At 37.8% G+C, this 25,263-nt stretch overlaps 1 protein-coding gene across 1 annotated transcript in view; it reads left to right on the top strand.

The window, feature by feature from the left end:
* Positions 1 to 25,263, top strand: part of CHD7 (chromodomain helicase DNA binding protein 7) — a 140,753-nt gene that overhangs the window by 88,672 nt on the left and 26,818 nt on the right. The window contains 12 exon segments of the mRNA XM_017893477.1: positions 747 to 861; positions 4,389 to 4,472; positions 6,058 to 6,195; positions 6,292 to 6,413; positions 6,768 to 7,011; positions 8,079 to 8,255; positions 12,776 to 12,919; positions 14,412 to 14,667; positions 20,772 to 20,982; positions 21,510 to 21,705; positions 22,363 to 22,530; positions 22,771 to 22,950. Coding sequence (XP_017748966.1) covers positions 747 to 861; positions 4,389 to 4,472; positions 6,058 to 6,195; positions 6,292 to 6,413; positions 6,768 to 7,011; positions 8,079 to 8,255; positions 12,776 to 12,919; positions 14,412 to 14,667; positions 20,772 to 20,982; positions 21,510 to 21,705; positions 22,363 to 22,530; positions 22,771 to 22,950 — 2,035 coding nt within the window.

The raw sequence follows: 25,263 nt of genomic DNA on the forward strand, positions 1-25,263 counted from the left end.
GGGGGGGGGGGGGCGCGGTTTGTCCCGTGCAGGTACAGATGATAGCAAGTGAAACATTCACAGGGGACCAAGGGATATCATTGCAGAACGCCTGGAGGAAGACAGCCTAGGAGACCAGGAACTGATAAGGAGCTGGTGAGGGGCATGGCCCAGTGTTCCAGGAGCAAACAGTGGTTCTTTCCTCCTAGATTGTTTTAGAAGGACCAGGTTAGGTTTCCCTTTGGGACCAGTATGATAGGCCTTGGATGACTCTAGGGTACCCTACACCTCTTATCTCCAAAGAAACTGCTATTTTAAATTTGAATTATTTTAACTTGATAAAAACCTATTTCTCAATGGTAAGAGATTCAAAGTATAAATTCAGAATTAAGGCCACCCTGTAGTGCTAATTTTATGTTGAAGTATAACCCATTCACTTATGGAAATAGATTGTTATTAGGCCATTCTCTCTCTGTCTCTTGTGTCTGTCTGTCTCTGTCTCTGTCTCTGTCTCTGTCTCTGTCTCTCTCTGTTGGTAGCTGGTAAGAGAGCTGGAGGCTTAGGACAGAAGGCAAATTTTAGGCACTAATACTGAGTTTCTCTTCTTATTCTAAACATTAGTGGATATATTAAATGTTGCTCAGCAGCCTTAATGAGTAATTAAGCAGGTTATTTTAATTATCTGTTTAGTTGACTTTTTTGAATAAGACATAATAACGGATTAATTATATTCTACATATTTCAAGGATATTATTTTGTTCTTTCAGCTCTTATCTTCATTGTCAGTGGGCATCCGTAGAAGACCTGGAAAAAGATAAGAGAATTCAGCAAAAAATTAAACGATTTAAGGCAAAGCAGGGCCAGAACAAGTTCCTTTCAGAGGTATGAAATACCTGCTTACTTTTCCGAAGTATTTACTTTATTAAAATGTTCTAAATTTAAAATTTTGGTTCCGTGAATTAAGTAAAACTAGTTAGTCTTATTTGGTGCTGTTACTTGCGTATTGGTAACTGGTTCTTGCTAACAAATTTGTAAACAGGAAATTTCTCATTCTTCCTGTTGCTTAGGCTAGAAGATATGGGTCCTTATGATATTATGTGGAAATAGTGGTGATGGTGTGATAAAAATCTTGTAATGAAAGTACAGTTAGTAGACGATGAAATTAAGTAAGTGGACAGAAGTTCTATTGAGATTTAGCAGGTTAAGAACTCTACAGTAAATGTTAAGTACAAGTTCTAAGATACAAAAGCTTAACTTGTGTTGGGGAAAGTATGTGGCAAATTTATTTTGTTCAAGTCAATGCCTAATCACAGAGAGTTCACTAAACTCATTTTTGCAAATGCTGTGTTGTAGCATAGAAACTGGTAATAATATCTTTGCCTGTGTCCCTTTATCCCAGGTATCAGTATGGGAATGCAGCAATAGTACGTCAGGGAAGAACATCTGCATTTACTAGAAGTGCCAGTTCTGCCCTCTGCCTCCGCAGTATAGTCAATTACATTTTTTTAAAAGTGCTTTCACAAGCTGCTTACTAGAGTCTCTGGACTTTTGATCGTCAATTTGGTTTCACTTAACAGCCTCAAGTAGATAAAAGAAAAACCTTAACATTGAAAGATAAGACTTGCTGATTTATTAGTTCCTCTTTTCATAAAAGAGTTGACAGAATGTAGACTTTATATAAAGAAGCATACAATTTGATGCAAAATAGTATCTGTTTAACAACCTGCTTCGCACTGCCACCCTTTTTTGGAGATGAAGGAAAGTGGGACAGAAGAACACTTAGTTCTTTTATGTCATAAAATCCTTATACTATCAAGTAACAAGTCTGTGTTCTTCTGGGTTCTGATTTCCATGATCCCAACTGGCCTATGGTAAAGTCTGCATTCGATGGGAAATCATGTGGTTGTTCTTTTACTGGACACGTGTCTGCATCACTACCCCTGGCACTCTTGAGTGTGCAGCATTTTTGGCAGTGCAGTGGTTCGGACTGAGTGGAATGGAGTTACTCGAATGTGACCCAGTTCATAGATCTTGGAGAATATTAAGATTCTTCAAAGAACTTGGAGGAAAATTCTTTTGAAGAAAGAATGTTAATATTTGATTTTGAAAACAATGCTATGAGGTTCTATTTTTCATGCCCTTCTTAAGAAATCAGGGTTGAATTTTTGGGACATTGGATGAGCTGAAATCATTAGCCTCCTTTTAGAAGGAGATACCATATGTTCTGCTGACCTTTTCTGTGGGCCAGGGGGAGGGAGACAGGTAGAAGCACAATGGTAGCTTTCCCCCCATCCCTAAATCCTGGTCCTGTTTATTAAGTTTATTTGTATTCTGTCTCCTGTAGTCACACAGTCTTTAGGAAATTGTGCCTAGCCCTAGCTATACATACCAAAGTTGAATGTACATTATTTACCTGGTAACTTGGCAGCTAGAAATCTTAGTTTCTGTCCTGAGTGGGAGTTAGCAGAGAAGGATGGCAATCCCCTTCCTCCCTCTCTTTTACACATGAAAATGCACATGCCCCCATTTGTTTCATCCCATACATGATCATGGCTTCAAGTGTTCCATGGCTGTTCTGCTTTAAGATTTTCAGTTTCAGCTGCTTTTACTTCTTTGTTTCTTCTTAGGCTGCCTTACAAGCCTGCTGCAACTAAAAATCTCTATTCAAAAACATCATTTAGACTGGAAATTTCATCACATGTGTGATGCCGCAGATTACTCACTTAAAGGGTAGAAACGTTTAGGAAAAGTTAAGGATTTTAATTCAGCATTGACTATGAAAGCTCGTGTTTAAGAACAAGTTTTCTTAGAATTTTTGCTATCAAAACGTGGTTTTGAGAAAGTTTAAGTGTTTCTGCTGTACATGGATAACATGTGTGTTTACCTAAATCTAGAAGCTTTTGAAAAGCCAGTCTATTAATATACTAATACTTTATATTAATTGAACATTTCAATGGATTTTTTTTTTCCTTACTAATCACCTCTGTGTAAAAGCCTGAGGTAATTGAGACATGTATTTGTGTTTCTGCTTTCTGTTTCATAATTCACAGTTCAAAGCTTCCCAAGTTAGTGTTTTAAGAGGGCCGAGTAGCCAGGGAAAGTTTGTTGCTCTTGAGCAGATGATGACTGAACTGCTTATCTTTTCAACCTGCAATTCAAGGGATATGAATGGTGTCTAAGTGACTTCTAGTTTGCCTTTTGCAAAATATTTTAATGCAGTTATATTATTGATAAGTTAATCGAGAGGTACACATAATAAAATGTGTCTTTTGTTTTCTAACATCTGAAACTTGTCTGACCCTAACTTCTTTTGGGTATGGCTTAGTCTATAACTTTTTTTTCTTTTCTTTTCTTTTTTTTTTTTTTTTTTTTTGAGACAATGTGTCGCTTTGTCACCCGGGCTGGAGTGCAGTGGTGTGATCTCGGCTCACTGCAACCTCCGCCTCCCAAGTTCAAGCGATTCTCCTGCCTCAGCCTCCCGAGTAGCTGGGATTACAGGCACCTGCCATCACACCCAGCTTATTTTTTGTATTTTTAGTAGAGACGGGGTTTCACCACGTTGGCCAGGCTGGTCTTGAGCTCCTAACCTCGTGATCTGCCCGCCTTGGCCTCCCAAGTGCTGAGATTACAGGCATGAGCCACCGCACCCAGCCTATAACTTTTTTTTGAGCCATATTCTAGTCTTTTATATGAGGTGCCTTTGCAAGCAGCAGTATTACTTTACTTTTGTAAGATTGTTTAATATATTGGTTAAATAAGCCAATTATTTAGGCTTTATTTCTTTATCCTTAATACTTTTACCTAAACACACTATATTCAGTGTAAATCATTAGAAAACTTAGATTAATAAGACTGTGGTTCTAAATGAGGTACTAATATTGATTGACAAATACTACCAAACGTTGTAAACTCTGATCATGATAAAATATGAAATTAGCTGGTTTCAGTGTATTTGGCTTTTGAATAACATTTTGTAAATGATGCTATAAGGCATCGGACAACTCCAGGAGTTATGAAATTCCAAGTAACACTTACTTTGCATGACTCTGATTCTTCATTGCAAACTGTAGTTTCAGGAATGCTAAATGCATCGCATGCCATAAGCCTTTTGGATTGCTCATTAGTGAATTGTAATTTCACACTTCATTTAAAATATTCTTAAACATTCTCTCACAGTAAAAGGTTTCACACGGTAATTAAAAGACCCAGTTAACAAAGTCTGAGAAGTCTGATTTCCTCATGGGGAATGATTTTGCTAAATTGTAGCATTTCAATTAATATAATAGAATTTGCCAAATTTAAGTGTTGTATTGCTATGACCCAAAATATTATTGCTTGGTGAAAAGTGGAATAGTATTTCATCTTGGGAAATAAATAAACCTTTAACTCTTTTTTCCCCTTTGGTGTAGATTGAGGATGAGCTTTTTAATCCAGATTATGTGGAGGTTGACCGGATAATGGACTTTGCACGTAGCACAGATGACCGGGGAGAGGTAACAGGAGATCATTTGTATTACCAAGTGGTGATTCAGGCAGCCCATACATGTTTATAGAGAAGATAGTAGAATCCTAGACCTGGTCTTGATCAGAGCCTTGGACTATGGCACACTTGGCCTAAATTTAACTGAAATTTAATGATTTATTATTAGTTTTATGACTTAGTAAATAATAGTGCTAAATATGTTTTATGTTTAGTCTGAGAGCTTTTTAAAAAATTTATTTTCAATATGAAAGAAATACATTGATGTTTTGCACAATTCCACAATATGATAAAGAATTCAGTACATTTTGGTATAATTCTGTCATGTAGCACAAAGTATCCTTATATAATTGAGTGTCTCTTGTGGCAGAATGGAGTTTAAGGTTATTTAGAATTGGGCATCATTAGTGAAGTTGATGAATTCATTTAATGCGGTGCACAGAGGCTAACAGACGTTATTTCTCTTAAAAGATCCCAGTCTCAACACTCTCATTTTGCTTTGCAAAACTCTGTGAGATTATAAGGGATATTTGATAGGGAAGTAAGAATGAAGACAAGTGTAGTGACTTCTGAGTATTGTCTTGATAATGATGTGCCCACCCACCATGAGTTCTGTCCTTCCTGGCTTCTCCATGTAAATTGAATTTTATATATACAGTGTTTGGATCTTGCTTGTCTAGGAAGGGTCTGCAAAGAACTCTCATTTTCTTCCAGACTCTGTGTCATGACACTCTATGATGTTTCCAAGACCATATCTGTAACATGATCTTTACTTTTCTAGTTTTCCTTAGTTATACTTCAAAAAATTGTTTCATAGCATATTTACATTGCACAGCAACTATTTTTCACGTTATGACCAGGTCAGTGTACCTTGGTCCTGAAATGAAGGTCAACAAACGCAAGTGTTTTCTAGAGGAGAGACAAAGGAAATCCTGTTGATCTGCATTACCTGAAATATTTTGTGCTCCACCCTTCTAAAGCTCAAATATGTTATTTTAATGTGATTGGATACAAACAGTATCACTCTTTTTAAGGAAAAGGTAGAGATCCTAATAAATTTAAGTGTATGTCTCATTTTTAAAGAAACCAGCCAATTATGTAAACATTTAAATATGCTAAGATGATTTACCATGTAAGTCTGAATCAAACTCCTGATGAATGATTTGTGCAGATAAAAAAAATCTCAAATTCAGCTTTACTATTTACTAGCTATTTATTTATACTTCCTGGCTTTTGAACATCACTTACCAATGATTTTGATAAAAGGCTAATTTGTTCTGTTAATACCCAGTAATACTGTTTCCAGTTTAGACTTGAGACTCTTAACTAGGAACAGCTGTTTTATGGCCATAGTTTTAAAATTTCTGTAAATTCAGACTTACTCATGCCGGGATAATGTCTATTGATAAATGAAGTAGAGCATGCTCTTCCTTAATGTATATGTAAATATACATGTATATGTATATATAGGTATAAACGTGTGTGTGTATATATACACATATATATACACACATATATACATATACACACATATATATGTGTGTGTATATGTATGTGGTCAAATTAATCCAATTCTGATTTATTTAAATCTGGTCCAGCCTGTGACTCACTATCTGGTGAAGTGGTGTTCACTTCCTTATGAAGACAGCACGTGGGAGCGGAGGCAGGACATAGATCAAGCAAAGATCGAGGAGTTTGAGAAACTAATGTCCAGGGAGCCGGAAACAGAGCGTGTGGTAAGGATTGGCTGATGGTAGAGAATTTAATTTGAAAATAGCATAGTGGTGTGGTCTTTGGGAAACCACTAATGGGATTTACTATATTTGAAACAGGAGCGACCTCCTGCTGATGATTGGAAGAAATCGGAGAGTTCCAGGGAGTATAAAAACAATAACAAACTCAGGGAATACCAGTTGGAGGGAGTAAACTGGCTACTTTTCAATTGGTACAACATGTATGTAAAACAAGTTTTTCTTCACTTTTAAATATATCTGTAGTTCCTTTCCTTTAGTTGTTGAAAATAATAAAGAAGAACTTAATGTTTTAACTCTAATAAGAACTTTTTAAAAAAGCATTGAAAATATATGTAACATTTATTTAACAAATATTAAACAGAGATTGATAGAAGTATGTAAAATAATTTTTATTCTTTGAGAATTTTGTTTGAAAATATATTTTGTTGAATCTAAGAGAACATCTAAAGCATTGAGTATGCATTTGTGAGTACAATGGTATATATTTTGTGAAATGACAACAGTGTCTCATATCCATACTCATTAAACTTTTGTACTTTATTTTCTTCCAAAAGGCGAAACTGCATTTTAGCAGATGAAATGGGTTTGGGAAAAACTATCCAGTCCATTACATTTCTCTATGAGATATATTTGAAAGGAATCCATGGCCCTTTTTTAGTAATTGCCCCATTGTCCACAATCCCCAACTGGGAAAGGGAATTCCGAACCTGGACAGAGTTGAACGTGGTTGTGTATCATGGGAGTCAAGCTAGTCGTCGGACCATTCAGTTGTATGAAATGTACTTCAAAGATCCCCAGGTAAACTGTCACAGGTTGTATTCTGTGTGCTTATTCTGTGCATTTTAAGGTGTTAAAAGAAAACAAAGTCTTGGTGACTTGGGAAGGTCTAAATTTTGCCAAATTGAGAAATTTGCTTTAGATATCTGACTCAATTTACATTTGTATTATCTGTGTCTATGAAAACAGCTCTTTATTTTTATAGCTTTGGCTTTTCTGATTATTAGATTAGAAGGAATGAAATTTTTTGCCTTGGATGATCACTGAAATCTGTTTAATGCTTTGATATGTTAATTAGTTTTATTTCGCAAGCCTAAGAGAATACTAAACAAAAAATGGTAATATTAAATGTGAATAGAAAGAATATTTTATTATGCTATTGCTAGAAGTGAAAATAGTAAGATGTAAAAGTCCTTGAAATATATGACACATTGAATGAAATATATCCCAAGGGAGGAATTTATGCTTTGGCTGTTAGTAGCAATTGCTTTAATTTTTTCTTACTCTAGTTACCTTTATGCCATTAGTGTGTATCAACAGTGAAGCATTATAAATGACATGATAAGGAAGAATAATATGTGCTAAAATAGTTTTATATTATGGGTAGTAAATGGAAGTCCTGTAATTGCAAATAGGACTTTTGCTATATATATATGTTTTGCTATATATATATATATTTATAGAGAGAGAGAGTGAGGTGTGTGTGTATTCTAAGTATAAAATCTGACCTACGATTAAATAACTAAAGGAGAAAAAATATTGAAGTCTGTATCTTTAGATTTGGGAAATTATTATAAATTCTGTCCTATGTGAATGTGTGACTAGAATGGGTATACTTAGTGGTAAGTGATGCACGTGCTCTATTAGGAGATTAGATCCAAAATTTACTGACAGTTTTGTCATTTGTTTTAGAATTCTGTTTTACCATATAGTTGAAAACTGCCAAAATAACTTGAAAACAGATGTATGTCACCTAAAATAAAGAGATCTCCAAAGGGATAAATACATATGTTTATGCTATTTATTCATCCTTAAAGTTATTTATGTAGTCATTAATGCTTACTAATAATTCAGAGTTGTTCTTATAGGGTCGAGTGATAAAGGGGTCCTATAAGTTTCATGCCATCATCACTACATTTGAGATGATTTTGACTGATTGTCCTGAGCTGCGGAATATTCCATGGCGCTGTGTAGTCATTGATGAAGCCCACAGGCTGAAGAACAGGAACTGCAAGCTGTTGGAGGGACTCAAGATGATGGACTTGGTCAGTGATCATATTGGTGACTGCACTGAACCTGAATAGAATTGCTGCTGACTTGATAGTCCCACTGCTCTGAATTTGATGCCTGTAAACAGTATTTGAAAAGCTTGTCAAATATTGTGATATATTCTCTGGAACTTTCAGTTATTCAAAAGTTGTTGCCTTTTGGATTCTTACATTGTTGGCTAGTGTCTATTAAACAGTTGTCTTATAGCAGAGTGTAATCTTGATATCTTCACTAAAGTGAGTTTCAAGTATTTGTTTTACCCTTTGTTCATAAATACAGGTTGATCATACCAAATACAAAAATCCTAGAATCCAAAACTTTTTAAGTACCCACATAATGCTCAAAGGAAATGCTCATTGGAGCATTTCAGATTTTGGATTTTCTCATTTGGGATGTTCAACCTGTAAGTATAAATGCAGATATTCCAAAATCTAAAAATATCTGAAACCTGAAACACTCTGGTCCCAAGAATTTTGGATAAGGGATACTTAACTTGTACTGCCATTTCATTAAGTGTTGGGCCAAGCTTTACTTCGGTGATGATAGTCCAGTTATTTTCCATGGCTCATAGGTTTTGTCATACTGTGGCCAGCAGGACTTGTAGATACAAGTTCTCAATGAGTTGAGTAGGATATCTGGGGTTGGTTTAGTTCGCACAGATGCTTAGAAGTTTGGGGCATTACAATGCCTCAGATTTGATCTGGAGTTTCACACCACACTTGTCCCATACTTTTCCAGCTTCCCAAGAGATGATCAGGTCTTCCTGATTAGATTTTCTAGATTTTTTTTCAGTAGGAGCATCATGGAATAACATATCATAGGACTAGAAGGATTTGATTTATTTTCTGTCTGATATTGCCGTGTGTATGATTTCCTAGTGGGAACTTCAACATGACCTGTCATCCTCAGGCTTCTTTTCACTCCATAGTTTATATTGTGGTTATGATCACTTATATTTTATTTTTAATGTACATTTTGAAAGCAAAGCTACTGTCGTTCAGCATGCCTTGGATGATTTGATGAGTTTCATGGGAGTACAAAAAGGTTTATAAAATATTTTTAATGCTAATTTCTGTAGGCTAATTTGATCTTTTGTTAACTGAGAGTTTGAGATGAGAAGGAGTGTTCTATGTATTCATGGCCATGTATTTTTAGCTGAAGACTGGTATTACCAAAAAACACCTAAAAGCTTTTTGTTGCAGCTGATTCTCTGAAGCAGCTTATTTTATTCTTAAAGAGATGAGATTTGCCAGCTTTGCTTTTAGTTTAAAACAAACAAAATCTAGTTTTGCTTAAAGGAAAAAGTCTGACTGAATTATCCTATTTAGGATGGGATTTCCCGTTTTTCTTCCTAATGAATTATTATTAAAGCTATCCTAAGATCTGTCTCAAACCAGTTGACTGTTACTTGGTGGCCAATCCACAAAACAAGTGAGAGTGCTTAGAAACAGTGAATAGTCTCAGGGACCTTGGTAAGCATATGGAAAAGAGAAACTCTGTGTTTGTATTTGTTCACTCCCGGTGATACTTAAGCATTAAAATGAAGTAAACTTGTATTTGCAGGTAAACACTAATGCTTATGATACAATCTAAATATATCTTCTCAGTAGGGATCCACCGTCATAGTTTTCTACTAAGAGACAGTTATGTCACCATTTCCTGAAGGCTTAAACAGTCATCTGACTGAGCTTATCTGAGTTGTGTTCTATTATTAGTTCATGTGTTCCCAGATAGTAGATTCTTACTGTAAAACATTCTTTCATTGGTGAGTACACATTAATTTAACTCTGTCAACATCAAACAATCTGATTGTCACTGGGGTATTTTTTTTTAATTTAAGTTCTAGGGTGCATGTGCAGAATGTGCCTGTTTGTTACACAGGTGTACATGTGCCATGTTGGTTTGCTGCACCCATCAACTTGTCATTTACATTAGGTATTTCTCCTAATGCTATCCCTCCCACAGCCTCCCACAATCTTTGGGCTATTTCAAAGAGTTTTCTATTATTTATACTAACATTTGATTAATGGATTAGAATCTGTTATCCAAATAATTTTCCTATTACATATTGCAGTGTTCTTAAGCTTTTTCACATGATGGCACATATAGAAAATGGTAGTAGCTGAATGCCACACATGGGTAAAAAGAGAAGGCTGCCCACTGCCACGGGACACCACCAGTCCTGGGTGTCCTGACCTTCCCCAAGGACTTATAACCTGTACTCATCCTTGGCTCACCAACTGGGAAGCTCTGATTAGCGCATGAACAAAATATTTATTTTTCTAATGTTCGGGAGTTTTTATTTGAGAAGAAATGTTTTCAAGATGGAACACATTATTGTTGTTCAGAATATAATTGTATTTGTCCAATTCCGAACAGCTCGTTGTCTGGTCTTTAAATCCTTACTTAAAAAATAAGCATCTTGATAACTTAGCCACTTTCTACTTTTTATTCTTTCCTACAATAAGTCACAGTCAAAATAGTGGATAGTAACTATATCCAGCTACGGCACAGGCCATAGGGAACTGCTGTTACCTGCGCTAGACTTAGTTCCGATGAAAATGCGCTTGATGGGGATTATCTCCAAGTGCATTCCCAGAAAGGAAGACCAATGAGTGTCTTCAGCTCTGCAGGCACCAAGGAAATGTTTGTAAAGATGATACGCTGAGGGGCAGTCACTGTCTTCACAGTCCTCCACAGGAGCTCTGGGAAAGCAGCCATCTCATTGTCACCCATCCATGAGGAGGGGATGCTGTGGAGGTCACGGTAGTTCTTCATTGATTCTAGTATCTCTTTCATTGTCAGGAAACCTGACACAAAGAGTCTGCTTAAAATGAAATTAAATGGACATCACTTCATCGGAGCTAAAAAGAATAGTAATGTTGTCAAGGCAAAAGCATATCTGCTGGCATAGGTGGAGGTGATAAGCTCCATCGCCTGAGTTTCTTACATGATGTTTTGTGAGATTGTGCATAGTAATCGTGTATTTTTTGCTACCCACTTTCAAATTGATACCTCGTTTTATTCCACTATTTGTAGGTAACTGTGTGAAAGGATTTTGTGTATAATCGTTTGGTGTAACTATAATTGAAGGGAAGCTGCCTAAGAAAGGAGTGCTTTCCTTTTTTCAAATAAGTTTATTTTGAAATTAATAAGTTAAAAAGGCTTTGACTTTTAAAATATTTGGTTAGGCAGTCAAGATTTAATTTAATGTAGTAATAAAGGATATGAAAAAACTGGGAGACACGATAATCAATACAGCTCATCTACTGCAGTAACTCTTTCCTGAATATGTGATGGGACTTAAAAAAAAGTTCTTGCATACAGTAATCCAGGACTTGGGTATGTCAGTGATTGTGGCCCAGGCTATCCACAAGTGTGGTGGTACATTACAAAAAAATTGATTGATTGATCCTTACTGTTTATGAATTTACTGAGTCTGAAGATGATGGTGGTCCACGAAACTTCCTCAGAGACTTTATTCAAAGGGAAGAGAAGGAGGAATACAAGCATATTGAACTCCTTTACCTCACTTCAAAGAGCTTCATTGACAGATATGACATGGTAGATATTAAGAAAATTAGCATGTTCTTACGTCATTCATCTAGTATCTACTGAGCGTATACTCTGCTTGGCAACCAAGACTTGTCAGGTTCTGAGTTAAGTCAGAATATTGCTTTCTCAACTACTGGGAGGTATAATTACTTTCTGAAATAGTTTTGTTAGCTGTGCTGTGTACCAAATGGCCAGAGAAAGCAGAAAATAATAGGGTTCTTAAGATTAATATCTCACTATTGTTAAGACTGGCCATTGTAAAACAGCTCCTCTGTATTGCATATATAGAAATAGGAGGACAGGGTACAACTGCATGAGGAAAGCTGGGGAAAGAGTTCGTAAACAGGAAGAATTAATTAAAGAAATACCTAACTTGGTTCAAAGAGACAAATTTATAAATAGCATCTGATTTAAAAAAAAAAAAAGTGATTGTGGTATTTACAACCAAGTTGACCTCTTTGCTAGTTGGAAATTTTTGCAGAACAAAATAGTTTTTCATATGCTGTTGCATGTGGAACTTCTTTTGTCTCTATGAAGTGAGTCATGCAGGAAGCAGATGGAGAGATGAGAGCACTGTTGATCTAGAGAGCAGAAAGAAGCATGCATGTTTCATCTGAGTCTAGGGATTCTAGGAAAAAAACTTAACTGGTGGGGATAAAAGCATTGAGACTTGGGGGACTTAAAAAGCCGTGGCACTAAAATACTGACCTATAACTCCAGGAAGAAACAAAATGGCAAGACACATTTAAGGACCCTGTAGAGTTCTGGAGAGGACTGTCCCCAGATCTGTTTACCTGACACAGAAATTGTGTTCTAATATCTCTGTTTTCATGCCTGATTCCTATACTTTCCATAGGATAGATGAGTAGGAGTAGAACAGTGGATATCTAGTGAGAGGCTCTGGTTTTAAGAAAGTGTTTTTGTTACAATTTGGTTAGTGGCTTTCCTTGCGTTACCTCAGGAACACAAAGTGCTGCTGACGGGAACCCCACTCCAGAACACTGTGGAAGAACTCTTCAGCTTGCTTCATTTCTTGGAACCAAGTCGCTTCCCTTCAGAAACCACATTTATGCAAGAGTTTGGTGATCTAAAAACAGAAGAGCAGGTATTTATCACCTCCACTTTGTATTTCACTTATAAAATTGAAGATTAGCCCATGAAACAGCAAAGTATTAAGTTATTTTAAAGTGTGATTATATTACAGTTTTTCCCACCTAGTACACAGAACCTTAGATACCCTTTCCTTGGACTTTCTAGGTCATCATCGTAAAGGTTTTCTTCGTTTGTTTGTTTGCTCTTGTGAAGGGCTGTTGAGATTTATAGAGAGGTTACATACCTGTTGATATAATTTTCAGAGATAGTTGTGCTGTGCAGGTTGGTAGTTTTGCTATGTATGTGTAATTTTGGGGATGATGTCAGATGCCACTGACATTGATAGAGCTGTTTGCCTACTGCAGTTTTGAGTCTCTGTTCTTTGTGGAGCATCTGTACTCAGCCACACTGCTTACTTCTTCAAGCCTACATATTTTCACTTTAGAAACTTAGGGCATAACCACTGCACAGTATTTCTGTGAGAAATAAATGAAGTATTGTGTATGAAAAGTGCTTGGGCCAGGTGCGGTGGCTCATGCAGCATTTTGGGAGGCTGAGGCAGGCGGATCATGACATCAAGAGTTTGAGACCAGCCTGACCAATATGGTGAAACCCCGTCTCTACTAAAAAAAATAATACAAAAATTAGCCGGACCTGGTGGTGGGCACCTATAGTCCCAGCTACTGTGGAGACTGAGGCAGGAGAGTAGCTTGAACCCGGGAGGCAGAGGTTGCAGTGAGCCAAGATCGCGCCACTGCACTCCAGCCTGGGCGACAGAGTGAGACTTGGTCTCAAAAAAAAAAAGAAAAAATAAAAAGTGCTTGGCTATTTTATATGCTGTAAGAGTTATGTGGGTATTAGTTATAATTTGTGTGCTGTATTTGAAATAAATATGGAGATAGACGTGAAATCTTGGTTTTTATGTGCCATCTCCCCTGACTTACTGTCTAAAACCTCTTAGCTCGGTTCAGAGTAAGGTCTGTTTTGTTTTCTTTTCTGAAATAAAACCGTATGGAGTACTCAGTTCTATTGCCAATCAGTAAAAAAGAGAACCAGGGAGAGATGTCTCTGCTGGCTCCTTCGTGCAGGGACTAGATTGCTCCTGGCTCACTTTCTCTCATTTAGCTCTGCCTAGAAAGGAAGAGAATAGAAACAGAGCATTGCCATGACACTGTCTTGTCCCTCTTCTCTATCTTCCCTATGGCTTAGGGCAAACAGAAGGGAAAGCTACATAAATACGTTGGATTTCTGCTGGGTACTTTTCAAGCCTTCTGGCTGTTCAGGGCTCCTGGATGGATGAAATAGTTCATTTGACATAGAATCATCCAACCTTCATGGACTGGTCTTATGAAAGCTGAAAGATGAGCTGCTTCATACTCTCACTGGGCTTTGAAAAATGAAAATGGATGGCTAATGAATGAGATAATCCTGATGTTTCATGTTAGAATATGTTTTAACTTGCCATCAAATCATGACACAAGTATTTACTTAAGGTCCTTTTTTAGGTGCAAAAACTTCAAGCTATTCTAAAGCCAATGATGTTGAGACGTCTCAAAGAGGATGTAGAAAAGAACTTGGCCCCCAAAGAAGAAACTATTATTGAAGTTGAGCTAACAAACATTCAGAAGAAATATTACCGAGCCATCCTTGAGAAGAATTTCACATTTCTTTCCAAAGGCGGTGGACAAGCTAACGTACCTAACCTGTTAAACACTATGATGGAATTGCGGAAGTGCTGCAATCATCCGTACCTTATCAATGGTAAGCCTGCTCTGCTCACAAACTTGCTTAAGTGATGGTTGAAGCCCAGAAATCCTTTTCTGCCCCCAGACTGGGGATTTCATGGTATATAGTCATTCCTGTCTCCTGTCCACTCAGCATGGGTTTCACCAGCTTCCCACTTTCTGTGATACCTCCTTCTGTGCTTGCTGAAGGCGAGTGACCATTGCCCCAGCAATCCCTAAAATGGAATCTCACTTTGCCTTTCTTCTACCTCCCTGTGCTTGAAAAGAGGCGTTACTTTTCCATGGCTAGAAGTCATCTGAAGTGCTAACAGCCAAAGAGAAATTAACCCCTAATGGAGGTTTTCTTGGGGTGTGTGTATTTAAGTCAGAGATGTTAAAGAGGAACTTAGGTGTGGGCAGACAGCTAAGAGCTGTCTCAAGCCTTTTGATAGAAAATGTCCTCATCTTCCTCTCAGTCCAGAGTCATCTAGCACCTCTATCCTCTGAGAACAAAAAGATTAACTTAAAGCTTTGAAAATTTATGGGCCTTCTCTTTTCTTAACTAAATTGATAGTGTTATATAACTCATGGCTTAAAACCTTTATTATGCATTTTTGGAGATCATTAAGGTAATAAATATTTCATGCTTATGTTGTATAAGATATTCTGGAGAATGCAGAGGTAAATAAGAAGGGAGCATTCGCCACAAGCAGTCTTCAGTTAGCTGAGAGATTGAGATTGAGGGAGTCTTTAGGAGGAGATGACCTTTTAAGGCAAGTCTGCAGGGGTAGAAAGGATTTTCCCAGGCAGAGTTAGAAAAAGAAAGGATGTTTAGGCTGAAGTAATGATACAAGCAAAGAGAGGGGATCAGGAAAACAATGAGGAACTTGCCCAAAGTAGAAGGCACATGTAAGAAATGCACCTTAGTCATGGCTTGGACCCTGCTGCAGAATTCCTTAAAGGCTAGTGCATGGAACCTCCACTCTCCTCTGCAGGCAGTGAAGAACCACAACTAGTGTTTGAGCTGAGCATTGATTAGAAATATGATTCAGGGTGATGCATCAGGCAACACTGCATAAGAAGGATGGGAGGAGGAAAGACAGACAAGCAGAAGGACCAGCTCAGAGGCTATTGTTTTCTGGGCAGGAGTTAATGTGGGTTAAAGAAAGGTGGTGGCAGGCTAATTTGGGAGACCTGTACATGATGATAGTTGGCCAGCAGTGCAATTAGATGCCTTTCCAAGGAAGAGGGAGCACAACTTGGTCTGTCTTTATCGTTGTTTATGAGGTTCAAGGACAGCTAATTTAAAGAATTTCTAATCTTTCCGCTTTTAATAACTTATAACTCATCAGCCACCCCAGATTCAGAAGTCTCCATTTCTAATGGATAGAGTAGTCCACGCCTGGAAGACAGTCTCAGAGGGTTGCACCTGGGATCGTTGGTGTGGTGCGACGAATCAGTGAATTTCTTTATATATATATATATACGTGTATGTGTATATATATATACACACACACACACATATATATACATTTTTTTTTTCTTGAATAGGGCCTCACTCTGGCACCCAGGCTGTAGTGCAGAGGAATGATCTCGGCTCACTGCAGCCTTGACCTCCCAGGCTCAAGCATCCCTTCCACCTCAGCCTCCTGAGTAGCTGGGACTACAGGCAAGCGCCACATCACCCAGCTAATTTTTTTTGTATTTTTTGTAGAGATGGGGTTTCTCCATGTTGCCCAGGCTGGTAGTGAACTCCTGAGCTCAAGTGATCTGCCTACCTCAGCCTCCCAAAGTGCTGGGAATACAGGTGTGAGCCACTGTGCCCAGCCAATGAATTTCTTTTTGTGCTCTTAGTTTTGTCTTCTAAAGAGAGTATCCTGTGTGATGATTATGTATCTGTTACTGCCAACCTGCTAATCACAGTATGTTTAGGAGTTTGTACAACCGTTATGGTGAGTGTTAACTAGCTAGGTCGTGAATTGGCAAGACAGAGCTTAGGGCAACTGATGGAGCGAGATGAGGACACGTGTGTGCATGCACTGTGCACATACACGCGTTTGCATTTAATAGCTGGTACAAAAGAAAAGAAATAATAGGCTCCAAGGGGAAAGAAAAGAAAAGGAGATACAAAAGGGTTTGAATGCTACCAGCAGGATGTGTGTGAAAGGGGAGATCTCAGCAATGGTAGTTAGATTGCCACCCCCAGTTCCAGCAAGTTTACCCTGTTTGGTCATATGTTAATTATATGCATTGAACATTGTGGGTTGTTTTCCCCCAAAACACAGCTGGTGTGTCTCTTCCTCTGCTGATTGCTTTCCAGGGTCATTCTCTATAGCATATTTGTTCGCCAGGAGCCCCTTAGGACTCCCTAAGGCTTGGCATCTGTGGCAGTTGTCCTAATTGGTCACACCTTGAGGTCAGCTTTTCTGTCCTGACAAGTTAAGAAGGGTCTGTTAAGCAGGTGTCCTTGTTCCTAAATTTGGGGAAGTTAAGGTGAAAAAGTATAGATAACCTACAAACTAAGCGCACGCAGTTGCCCAGATAACTTACGTAGACATCGTATTGTGTAGAGATTGCTCCAGGGCCAGTACTGTTCATTCTCATCCACAGTCCGGAGTAAAAACATATAGCCAGCATTTAAAAGGAAATTCTTTAATTTGGGAGATTACACTGAAATTTGAATGGGTTGTGGCAGAGTAAAGAAACCTCAATCAACATTCAACAAAACACATTTCCAGGATTATGAAAAATAGAAGCAATTTTATATGTATGAGTTGAAAGTAACATAAGCACAGCACAAGGAAAAAAGTTTAGAAGTGTTGGTAGAACACAAACTGTATATAAATGAGACAATATTTTTAATGTGACCCTTAATATTTTTACTTCAATGCTTGGAACAGTGTCTGGCACACTCTAGGCACTCTGCTAGTTGTTTTCTTGCTAAAAGTTAAGGAAGTTAAGCAAGTGAAGGTAACTAACTGAGTGACATAAATGGAGTTACTATTATTGGCCCAAGCTTTATTTCAGTGGAATTTCCAATTTCTCTGTTTTGTAATGTGAAGTTAAGAATAATGTTGAGGCCGGGCGCGGTGGCTCAAGCCTGTAATCCCAGCACTTTGGGAGGCCGAGACGGGCGGATCACGAGGTCAGGAGATCGAGACCATCCTGGCTAACACCGTGAAACCCCGTCTCTACTAAAAAATACAAAAAACTAGCCGGGTGAGGTGGCGGGCGCCTGTAGTCCCAGCTACTCGGGAGGCTGAGGCAGGAGAATGGCGTAAACCCGGGAGGCAGAGCTTGCAGTGAGCTGAGATCTGGCCACTGCACTCCAGCCTGGGTGACAGAGCAAGACTCCGTCTCAAAAAAAAAAAAAAAAAAAAAAAAAAAAAAAAGAATAATGTTGAAAACATGTCCAAGGTACCCTGCTGGTTAGAGCTGACTTAAGAGTCATTGCTGGTTATTGTTTGAGGCAGGGGGCGTGTAAAGAAGAGTGGGCAAAAAGAAAACAAGAATGAGGCTTACGTGTTGGAGTGAATTTCAGAGAGAAAATAGTAACTTGTTTTTTTCTGGTAATCGTCAAGAACAAAATATTTTCTTGTTTGTTCGTGGCTTTTATATAGCTAGAGGACATTGCAGTTACTGTCCCGACAGTGACCATCTGTTGAAGTGAAAAGACTTCAAGCTGTAAGTGAGTGCACACTTGTTTCAAGTTGTCTTTGATATACACACTTTCCAATGTAGTACCAGCCGTACATTAATTTAGGGTGGAACCAACAAAGTGTTTTAGGTGGTCATAACCCATTTCCAGTTAATTTTTGGATTGATGTTTACAAATCGGGTATCAAACATTAATTGGTAATCTTGAAAATTTAGCTATGATGTCAGAAGGTAGTAGTTGCTTTCCTCCGCAACACTCTTCCCACCCTCTTTCCTTCAATGTTGCCACAATAAAATGTCAAGACAATCATATAGGAAAGATGTTTGCTGATACTATTTTTGAATGAAATATTATTAGTATAAACTGGCTGCCAGTTGTAAGAACCTGAATTCATAACAAAGAGCTGAATTAATTAATTCAGCAGTAGCTTTTGTCAGGTAAGAAAGAATGGATTTTTTTTTGGACTGTTCTTTTGGTGGTATAAAAAAGGCAAAATTATTTTTTTAATCTCTGAATAAATTTAAAATTAAATTTCTCTGCAAATTTGACCGAATTATTTATATTAAAAAAATTTTAACTGAAACCCAAACATATCTGATGTTTATTTTGTCAAAATGATTATTTCCTTTTTGAAAAGTATTTATTGGCCATTAATTTGTTTTAAATGGCTAAAATACTTTATTTATATTATTGTGGATTTTAACTTAGTATGGACAAAAAATAGTTGACCAGATAACATAAGAGTAAAATTTATTTCTGAATTTCAGAGCTTATGGTATATTGTACAACAAGAACACACTCAAAAGAGACCTAATGTAACATGTGCACTTAAATCTGTTTCCCCTGTCTCTTGAGGGGCTTGTTCTGAATCTAGAACCTGGGTTTCTAAATTTCATGTTTTAAAAAATATTTAACTTTATTCAGGAACATTCTTGCTAATGCTCTTAAACAGCATTTTGCTCTTTACTCTTACATTTATTTTCCATACTTAAAGAAAAATTGTGAATATTACCTTTTCATTCACTTTAAAAAAGGTATGAGGACCAGGCCCCCTTCATAGGAAGTCAGTGTATTTTGTGGAAGGCATTAGTGCTTGGGAAGACATTAAGTGACTTTAATCTGTTCTCAGTAAATTATTTGTTGATTAATAATTAACAAGCTGTATTTCTGCATTTGACCGTGCCATAAGGTAATTTCTACATGCAACCTTAAAGTGCAGATAGGATTGCACTTTTGTTACATCTGTGCTTGTTGCAGCAGTACCATGTGAGAGGCTGTGGTTGCCTGTCCCACTAACCCAACCTTTAAAGCCTCTGTGAGGTTTGTGTATCCCCATCTTGTGTATAGTTAGTTCACATGTTAAAAACTAGTGGTAGGAAGGTAGTTTTAAGTTTCTGGCACAGTTAAAGTCTGGGAGACAATCTCATTAAGATGAATGTGTGTGTTTGTATTTTCTAAAGAATAGTTAAACACATCCTCCACCTTCAGAGAAAGGAGCTGAATACAACAGCTATGTCCTGATTAACCCCAGAGGCAGGAGGAGGCCAGACCAGGCAGAATGCTGCGTAATTCTAGTTAAGCCACCTAAGCAGTTGAAGGAAGCTTAGCCTGCTGCTTCCTGAATAAGTGTATGTCAGCCAGGGATGTGGTGGGGCATCTTTCCTTAGGAAGATGTCATATTCTTGAGGCCTCTTGCCAATGTACCCAAGTCTTTGGACCAGCAAAAATCCATGTGGGGCTATGAGGGAGAAAAGAAGGGTTTAAGCATGGAAGTCTTGTGTCAAACACTTAAAAGTTTATTTGTTTTTAATTTTGAAAGGTTTGGATAGTTCAAGATAGAATTTTTGTATCTTAGGAAAAATTACCAGATGAGAATGAATATGGAGGGAGATTTAGAGATTACAATAGATGTATGCTTAGGTCCCCAACAGATATTCTGAGAAATTATCCTGGAAGTAAATTCCTCTTTTTGTAGTTCCTTTGCCTATGTTAATATGCAGTTGTAGACCCAAACTACTACTGCTCTTATGCTGTAATTGTTAGGACTCTATTCTTTTGTTTTTTCATTTTGGAACAGATTTTGTTGTTTGTGTTTATGTTCAGCTAGTAAACATTTCTTCATTTCTTTAGCAATTTAGGTTCCAAATTTTTTGTAGGTATTTGGCCCTTGGCTTGTTTCTGCCACTTCTGGCTTGACAGTCTGTTGTTGAAATTCCGTTTTTACAGACAGCAAACATTTGTTTGTTGAAAAATGTGGTTTTCCCCTAAATGCCTCAATGTGTTATGCTTAAAACTTTTATCCCTTTTGTGCATCCACAGTTTTGTATAGACCCAACTATGAGTAAGTGGATGGATTCTTGTTCATAAGCAGGAGTTCGGTGTTCTGGTTCCTACAGTTTGCAATGGGTTTTGAAAGCAAGTTCATTGTTTTTAGTAATAAAAACCTTTTACAGCATTCACGTTATGCTGTCCAATCTCTGCAGGTGCTGAAGAGAAAATTTTGGAAGAGTTTAAAGAAACACACAATGCAGAGTCTCCAGATTTTCAGCTCCAGGCAATGATCCAGGCTGCTGGCAAGCTAGTGCTGATTGACAAGCTGCTGCCAAAACTGAAGGCTGGTGGCCACAGGGTGCTTATCTTTTCCCAGATGGTGCGCTGCTTGGACATACTGGAAGACTACCTCATTCAAAGACGGTGAGGGCCACCATATCAGAATAATAAAAAGGAAATCTAAAATTGCCTTCACAGGGTTCCAAGCAGTCCACCTAAAAGTGGTATCTATGATAAAGGGGATAGAATGGGGAAAATGTATCACATGTCATTTTTAAAACTATAGATGTACATGATTATTTTATATGATGACTACAGGAGGACATTGCATACTTTTTAAGGCAATTTTATTTCCCTATTGCCTTTATTTGAGTAGGGGAGAATATTTCTTACTTAAAATTGAAATTATTTGTTTTCTTACTGTTATAGGTGTCAGTTGTTTTTAGAATTTAGCTATTTCCCTGGAGAGGAAGTAAAATAAAATTTAATCCTTGGTCATTCAATCAATTATATAAAAAACTCCAATAAACCCTGTTTGCTCTGAGATTAGTTCTGTTAAGTCATATTAGTCTTTTAAATATATATTCCATATTGTAATAAAAATTTAACAAAAGGAGCAAGTATGTTGTCGCTGTGTGTCAGGCCTCCTTGTTCACACTGATGATTTCTAGGTACCCATATGAAAGGATTGACGGCCGAGTAAGAGGCAACCTCCGCCAGGCAGCTATCGACAGATTCTCCAAACCTGATTCTGATAGGTTTGTTTTCCTCCTGTGTACAAGGGCAGGAGGTTTAGGCATTAACCTCACTGCTGCTGATACCTGCATCATCTTTGATTCAGACTGGAATCCCCAAAATGACCTCCAGGTAAATGCACAAGAAAGTCCTGATGCCTTTAAAAAAGAAGTCATTCTGCTTACTATGACAGAGAGTCCCAGTCAGACCCATAAATTAATGTTGCGTTGTCACTCAGGCTGTGTCCTATGATTCAGAGCAAGTAACCAACTAGTAACCTGTTGATTAATAATGTGAGAAGAAATTTTTTAGTTTTAACCTTCTTCTAAATGGCACCTCTATTTATTGGCACATAGATAGGGTCTTATAACTGGCAGTTGAGTCTTGTCATTCATTGGTAGCCGTCTTAGCTCAGGTCTCCTTAACATAATACCATAAATTGGTTGGCTTAAACAGCAGACATTTATTTCTCATGGTTCTGGAGGTTGGAGGTCCAAGACCAGAGTGCCAGCAGAGTCAGGTTCTTGGTGAGGGCCCTCTTCCTGGTTTACGGACAGTCGTCATCTTGCTGTGTCCTCACCCAGCTTAACGAGAGCCAGCTCTCTCGCCTCTTTATATGAGCACTAATCCCGTTCCTGAGGTCTCCACCCTCATGACCTAATTACTTCCCTAAGGCTCCACCTCCAAATATCATCACAATTGGAATGAGGGTTTCAGCATATGAATTTGGTGGGGGAGACACAAACATTCAGTTCATTGCAATAACTATTAATTTCATTTTTCTTCCAGGCTCAGGCTAGATGTCATAGAATAGGACAGAGCAAATCTGTGAAAATCTACAGGCTGATTACAAGAAATTCCTATGAAAGGGAAATGTTTGACAAGGCTAGTTTGAAGCTGGGGCTGGATAAAGCTGTGCTACAGTCTATGAGTGGAAGAGAAAATGCTACCAATGGGGTAAAACCACCCTTGCCCAAACCATTCATTTGTTTTGGCACTTTTCTTTATTTAACTAATTGTAAGAAATTACTCAGCTTTTGATTATTTTTCGACCTCAATATTTTAAGTGTATTTTGTGACACTTTCCTTTGTTATAATTTAGGTTTACTCTCTTTGAGAAAAATGCAGCATTTGTTTAGTCTACAAACCTCTTAATTCTAAATTATTTTGAGTATTTTAAATATTTCTCTAAAACAGGTACAACAGCTTTCCAAGAAAGAAATAGAGGATCTTCTACGAAAAGGGGCCTATGGTGCACTCATGGATGAGGAGGATGAAGGGTCTAAATTCTGTGAAGAAGATATTGATCAGATCCTCCTACGTCGAACCCACACCATTACCATTGAGTCGGAAGGGAAAGGTTCCACATTTGCTAAGGTGTGAATCCATCTGAAGAGGCCAGGTTTTCCATAGAAACATAACAGAGCTCATGTGAAAAGTACCTTGTAAAAGTGCTTACAAGATGCATTGGGAATTAATCAAATTAATCATTAACTCCCTGTGAAACCCCTGGCACATGAAGCTTTCTTTATGCTTTGGTTTCTCTTCTGTGTACCTGTCACTGGTATTTGCCCTCACCTTGTCATCCTTGTATCTACTTCCCAGCTCCTGAGGCTAATCCCTCACTTGTGTTCTTGACTCCATCCTCTCCACTTCTGAGATCCTGCTCTGTTGGCATCTTCCTTCTCTCCCCAGATTCTGGTTTCTGAAACAGCCTATAAGAATGATCAACTCGCTCCTTTAAAAACACCTGTCCACTATTTTCCCCTTTAACTCTGTCTCCATACATAAACTCTTTTCAGAGCTAAAATCCACACAAACGTAATCTACTCTAGCTGTCTCTACTGTCTCCCTTTCTACTTATTTTTCAGCTTTTTCAGCTTCCAGCTTGCACGCATTCCCTGCCTCTCTATCAGAGCTGCTCTGGCCAGGGTCACCACTGAGTACACCCAATGGTTCCACTTGAGAGCCCCTTCTGAGGTTTTGCCTGCATTTTGTTCTAGCCATCTTACTGAGGCCCACTCTGTAGTTTTATTTTTAACAGCTTTACTGAAATGTGATTAACTGACTATACAATTAACCTGTCTTAAGTGTACAATTCAATGCCTTTACCATATTACAGACGTGAGCACATATTACCACAATCTAAGTTTGAAACATTTCCATTACCCCAGAAAGGTCCTCTTTCTCATTAGCAGTCATTCCCCATTCCTATCCATACCAGTCTCCCATATCTGGAAAGCATGAATCTACTTTATTTTTCTACAGATTTGCCTTCTCTGGACAGTGGACAGTTCATATAAATGGAATCATATGATGTATGATCTTTTGTGTCTGACTTCATTCACTTAGCATAATGTTTTTCAGGTTCATCTATATTGTAGTATGAATCAGTAATTCATTCCTTTTTATTGCTGAACAATATTCCATTTTATGGGTATACCACATTTATTTGTTGATAATGGACATCTGGGTTGTTTTTACTGTTGGTTATTATGAAGAATGTTGTTATGGATATTTGTGTACAAGTTTTTGTATGGACTTGTTTTCATTTCTCTTGAGTATATACCAGGAGTAGAATTGCTGGGTCCTATGTTAACTTCATGTTTGACCCTTTGAGGAACTGCCAGACTGTTTTCTAAAGTGACTGTACTATTTTCCTTCCAAGTCAAATAGTAAGAAGTATAGATGAGGATATGGAGGAAATGGAACTCCATATCCTCCCCAATACTTTTTATTATCTGAGTTTTTCATTTTAGCCACTCTAATGGGTGTGAGGTCATATCCCACTCTTGTTTTTATTTGCATTTCTCTGATGATATTGAGCATCTTTTCATGTGCTTATTGGCCAGATGTAGATCATCTCTGGAAAAAATTCTATTCAAGTTCTTTGTTCATTTTTTGAGTTTCTTGTTATTAATATTTCAGACTTAAAATATGTTCTGTATGAAAGTTCTGTATTAATATGATTGCAGATATTTTCTCCTACTCTTTTCTTAATAGCATGTAATTTTAATGAAGCCCAGTTTACCATCTTTTTCTTTTATCGCTTGTGTTTTAGTGCACTGTCAAACCCAAGCTCACAGAGATTTATGTTTTCTACAGATTTGCCTACTCTGGACAGTGGGCAGTTCATATAAATGGAATCATATGGTATATGATCTTTTGTGTCTGGCTTCATTCAGTTAGCATAATGTTATTCACTAGCGTAACTTAGATTCCAAGATTTGTAGTTTTTAACTCTTAGATTTTGGTCTGTGATTCCATTTGAATAGAGTTTTGTGTATGGTGTGAGATAGGGGTCCAACCTTCCTTTTGCATATGGCTGTCCAGTTGTCCCAGCTGCTCCAATCTGGAAAGGCTCTTCTCCTGTGGGCTTTGAGACCCACATCTTCTCCCTTACATCTTTCAGCCTTATGTCAGATTATTTTCTCAGAGCTCACAGGCACTGTGTATTCAACATGTGCACAGCCAAACTTACCATCCCTGTCTCTCCCCCTACCCCCATCTCTGTTTGTCCACCTGACTGACATCATTCAGATGCCTGAAATGGATGCTGAGGTTTTTCCTGGCTTCCTCTTTCATATTTCACATACACCCAGATTCTGACTCTATTAATTTTGCCTTTTTTATTTTTAGGGATGATGTCTCACTGTGTTGCCCAGGCTAGACTTGAACATATGGCTCAAG

This window comes from Rhinopithecus bieti, unplaced genomic scaffold, assembly GCF_001698545.2.
Source record: "Rhinopithecus bieti isolate Rb0 unplaced genomic scaffold, ASM169854v2 scaffold_21726, whole genome shotgun sequence".
NCBI lineage: Eukaryota > Metazoa > Chordata > Mammalia > Primates > Cercopithecidae > Rhinopithecus > Rhinopithecus bieti.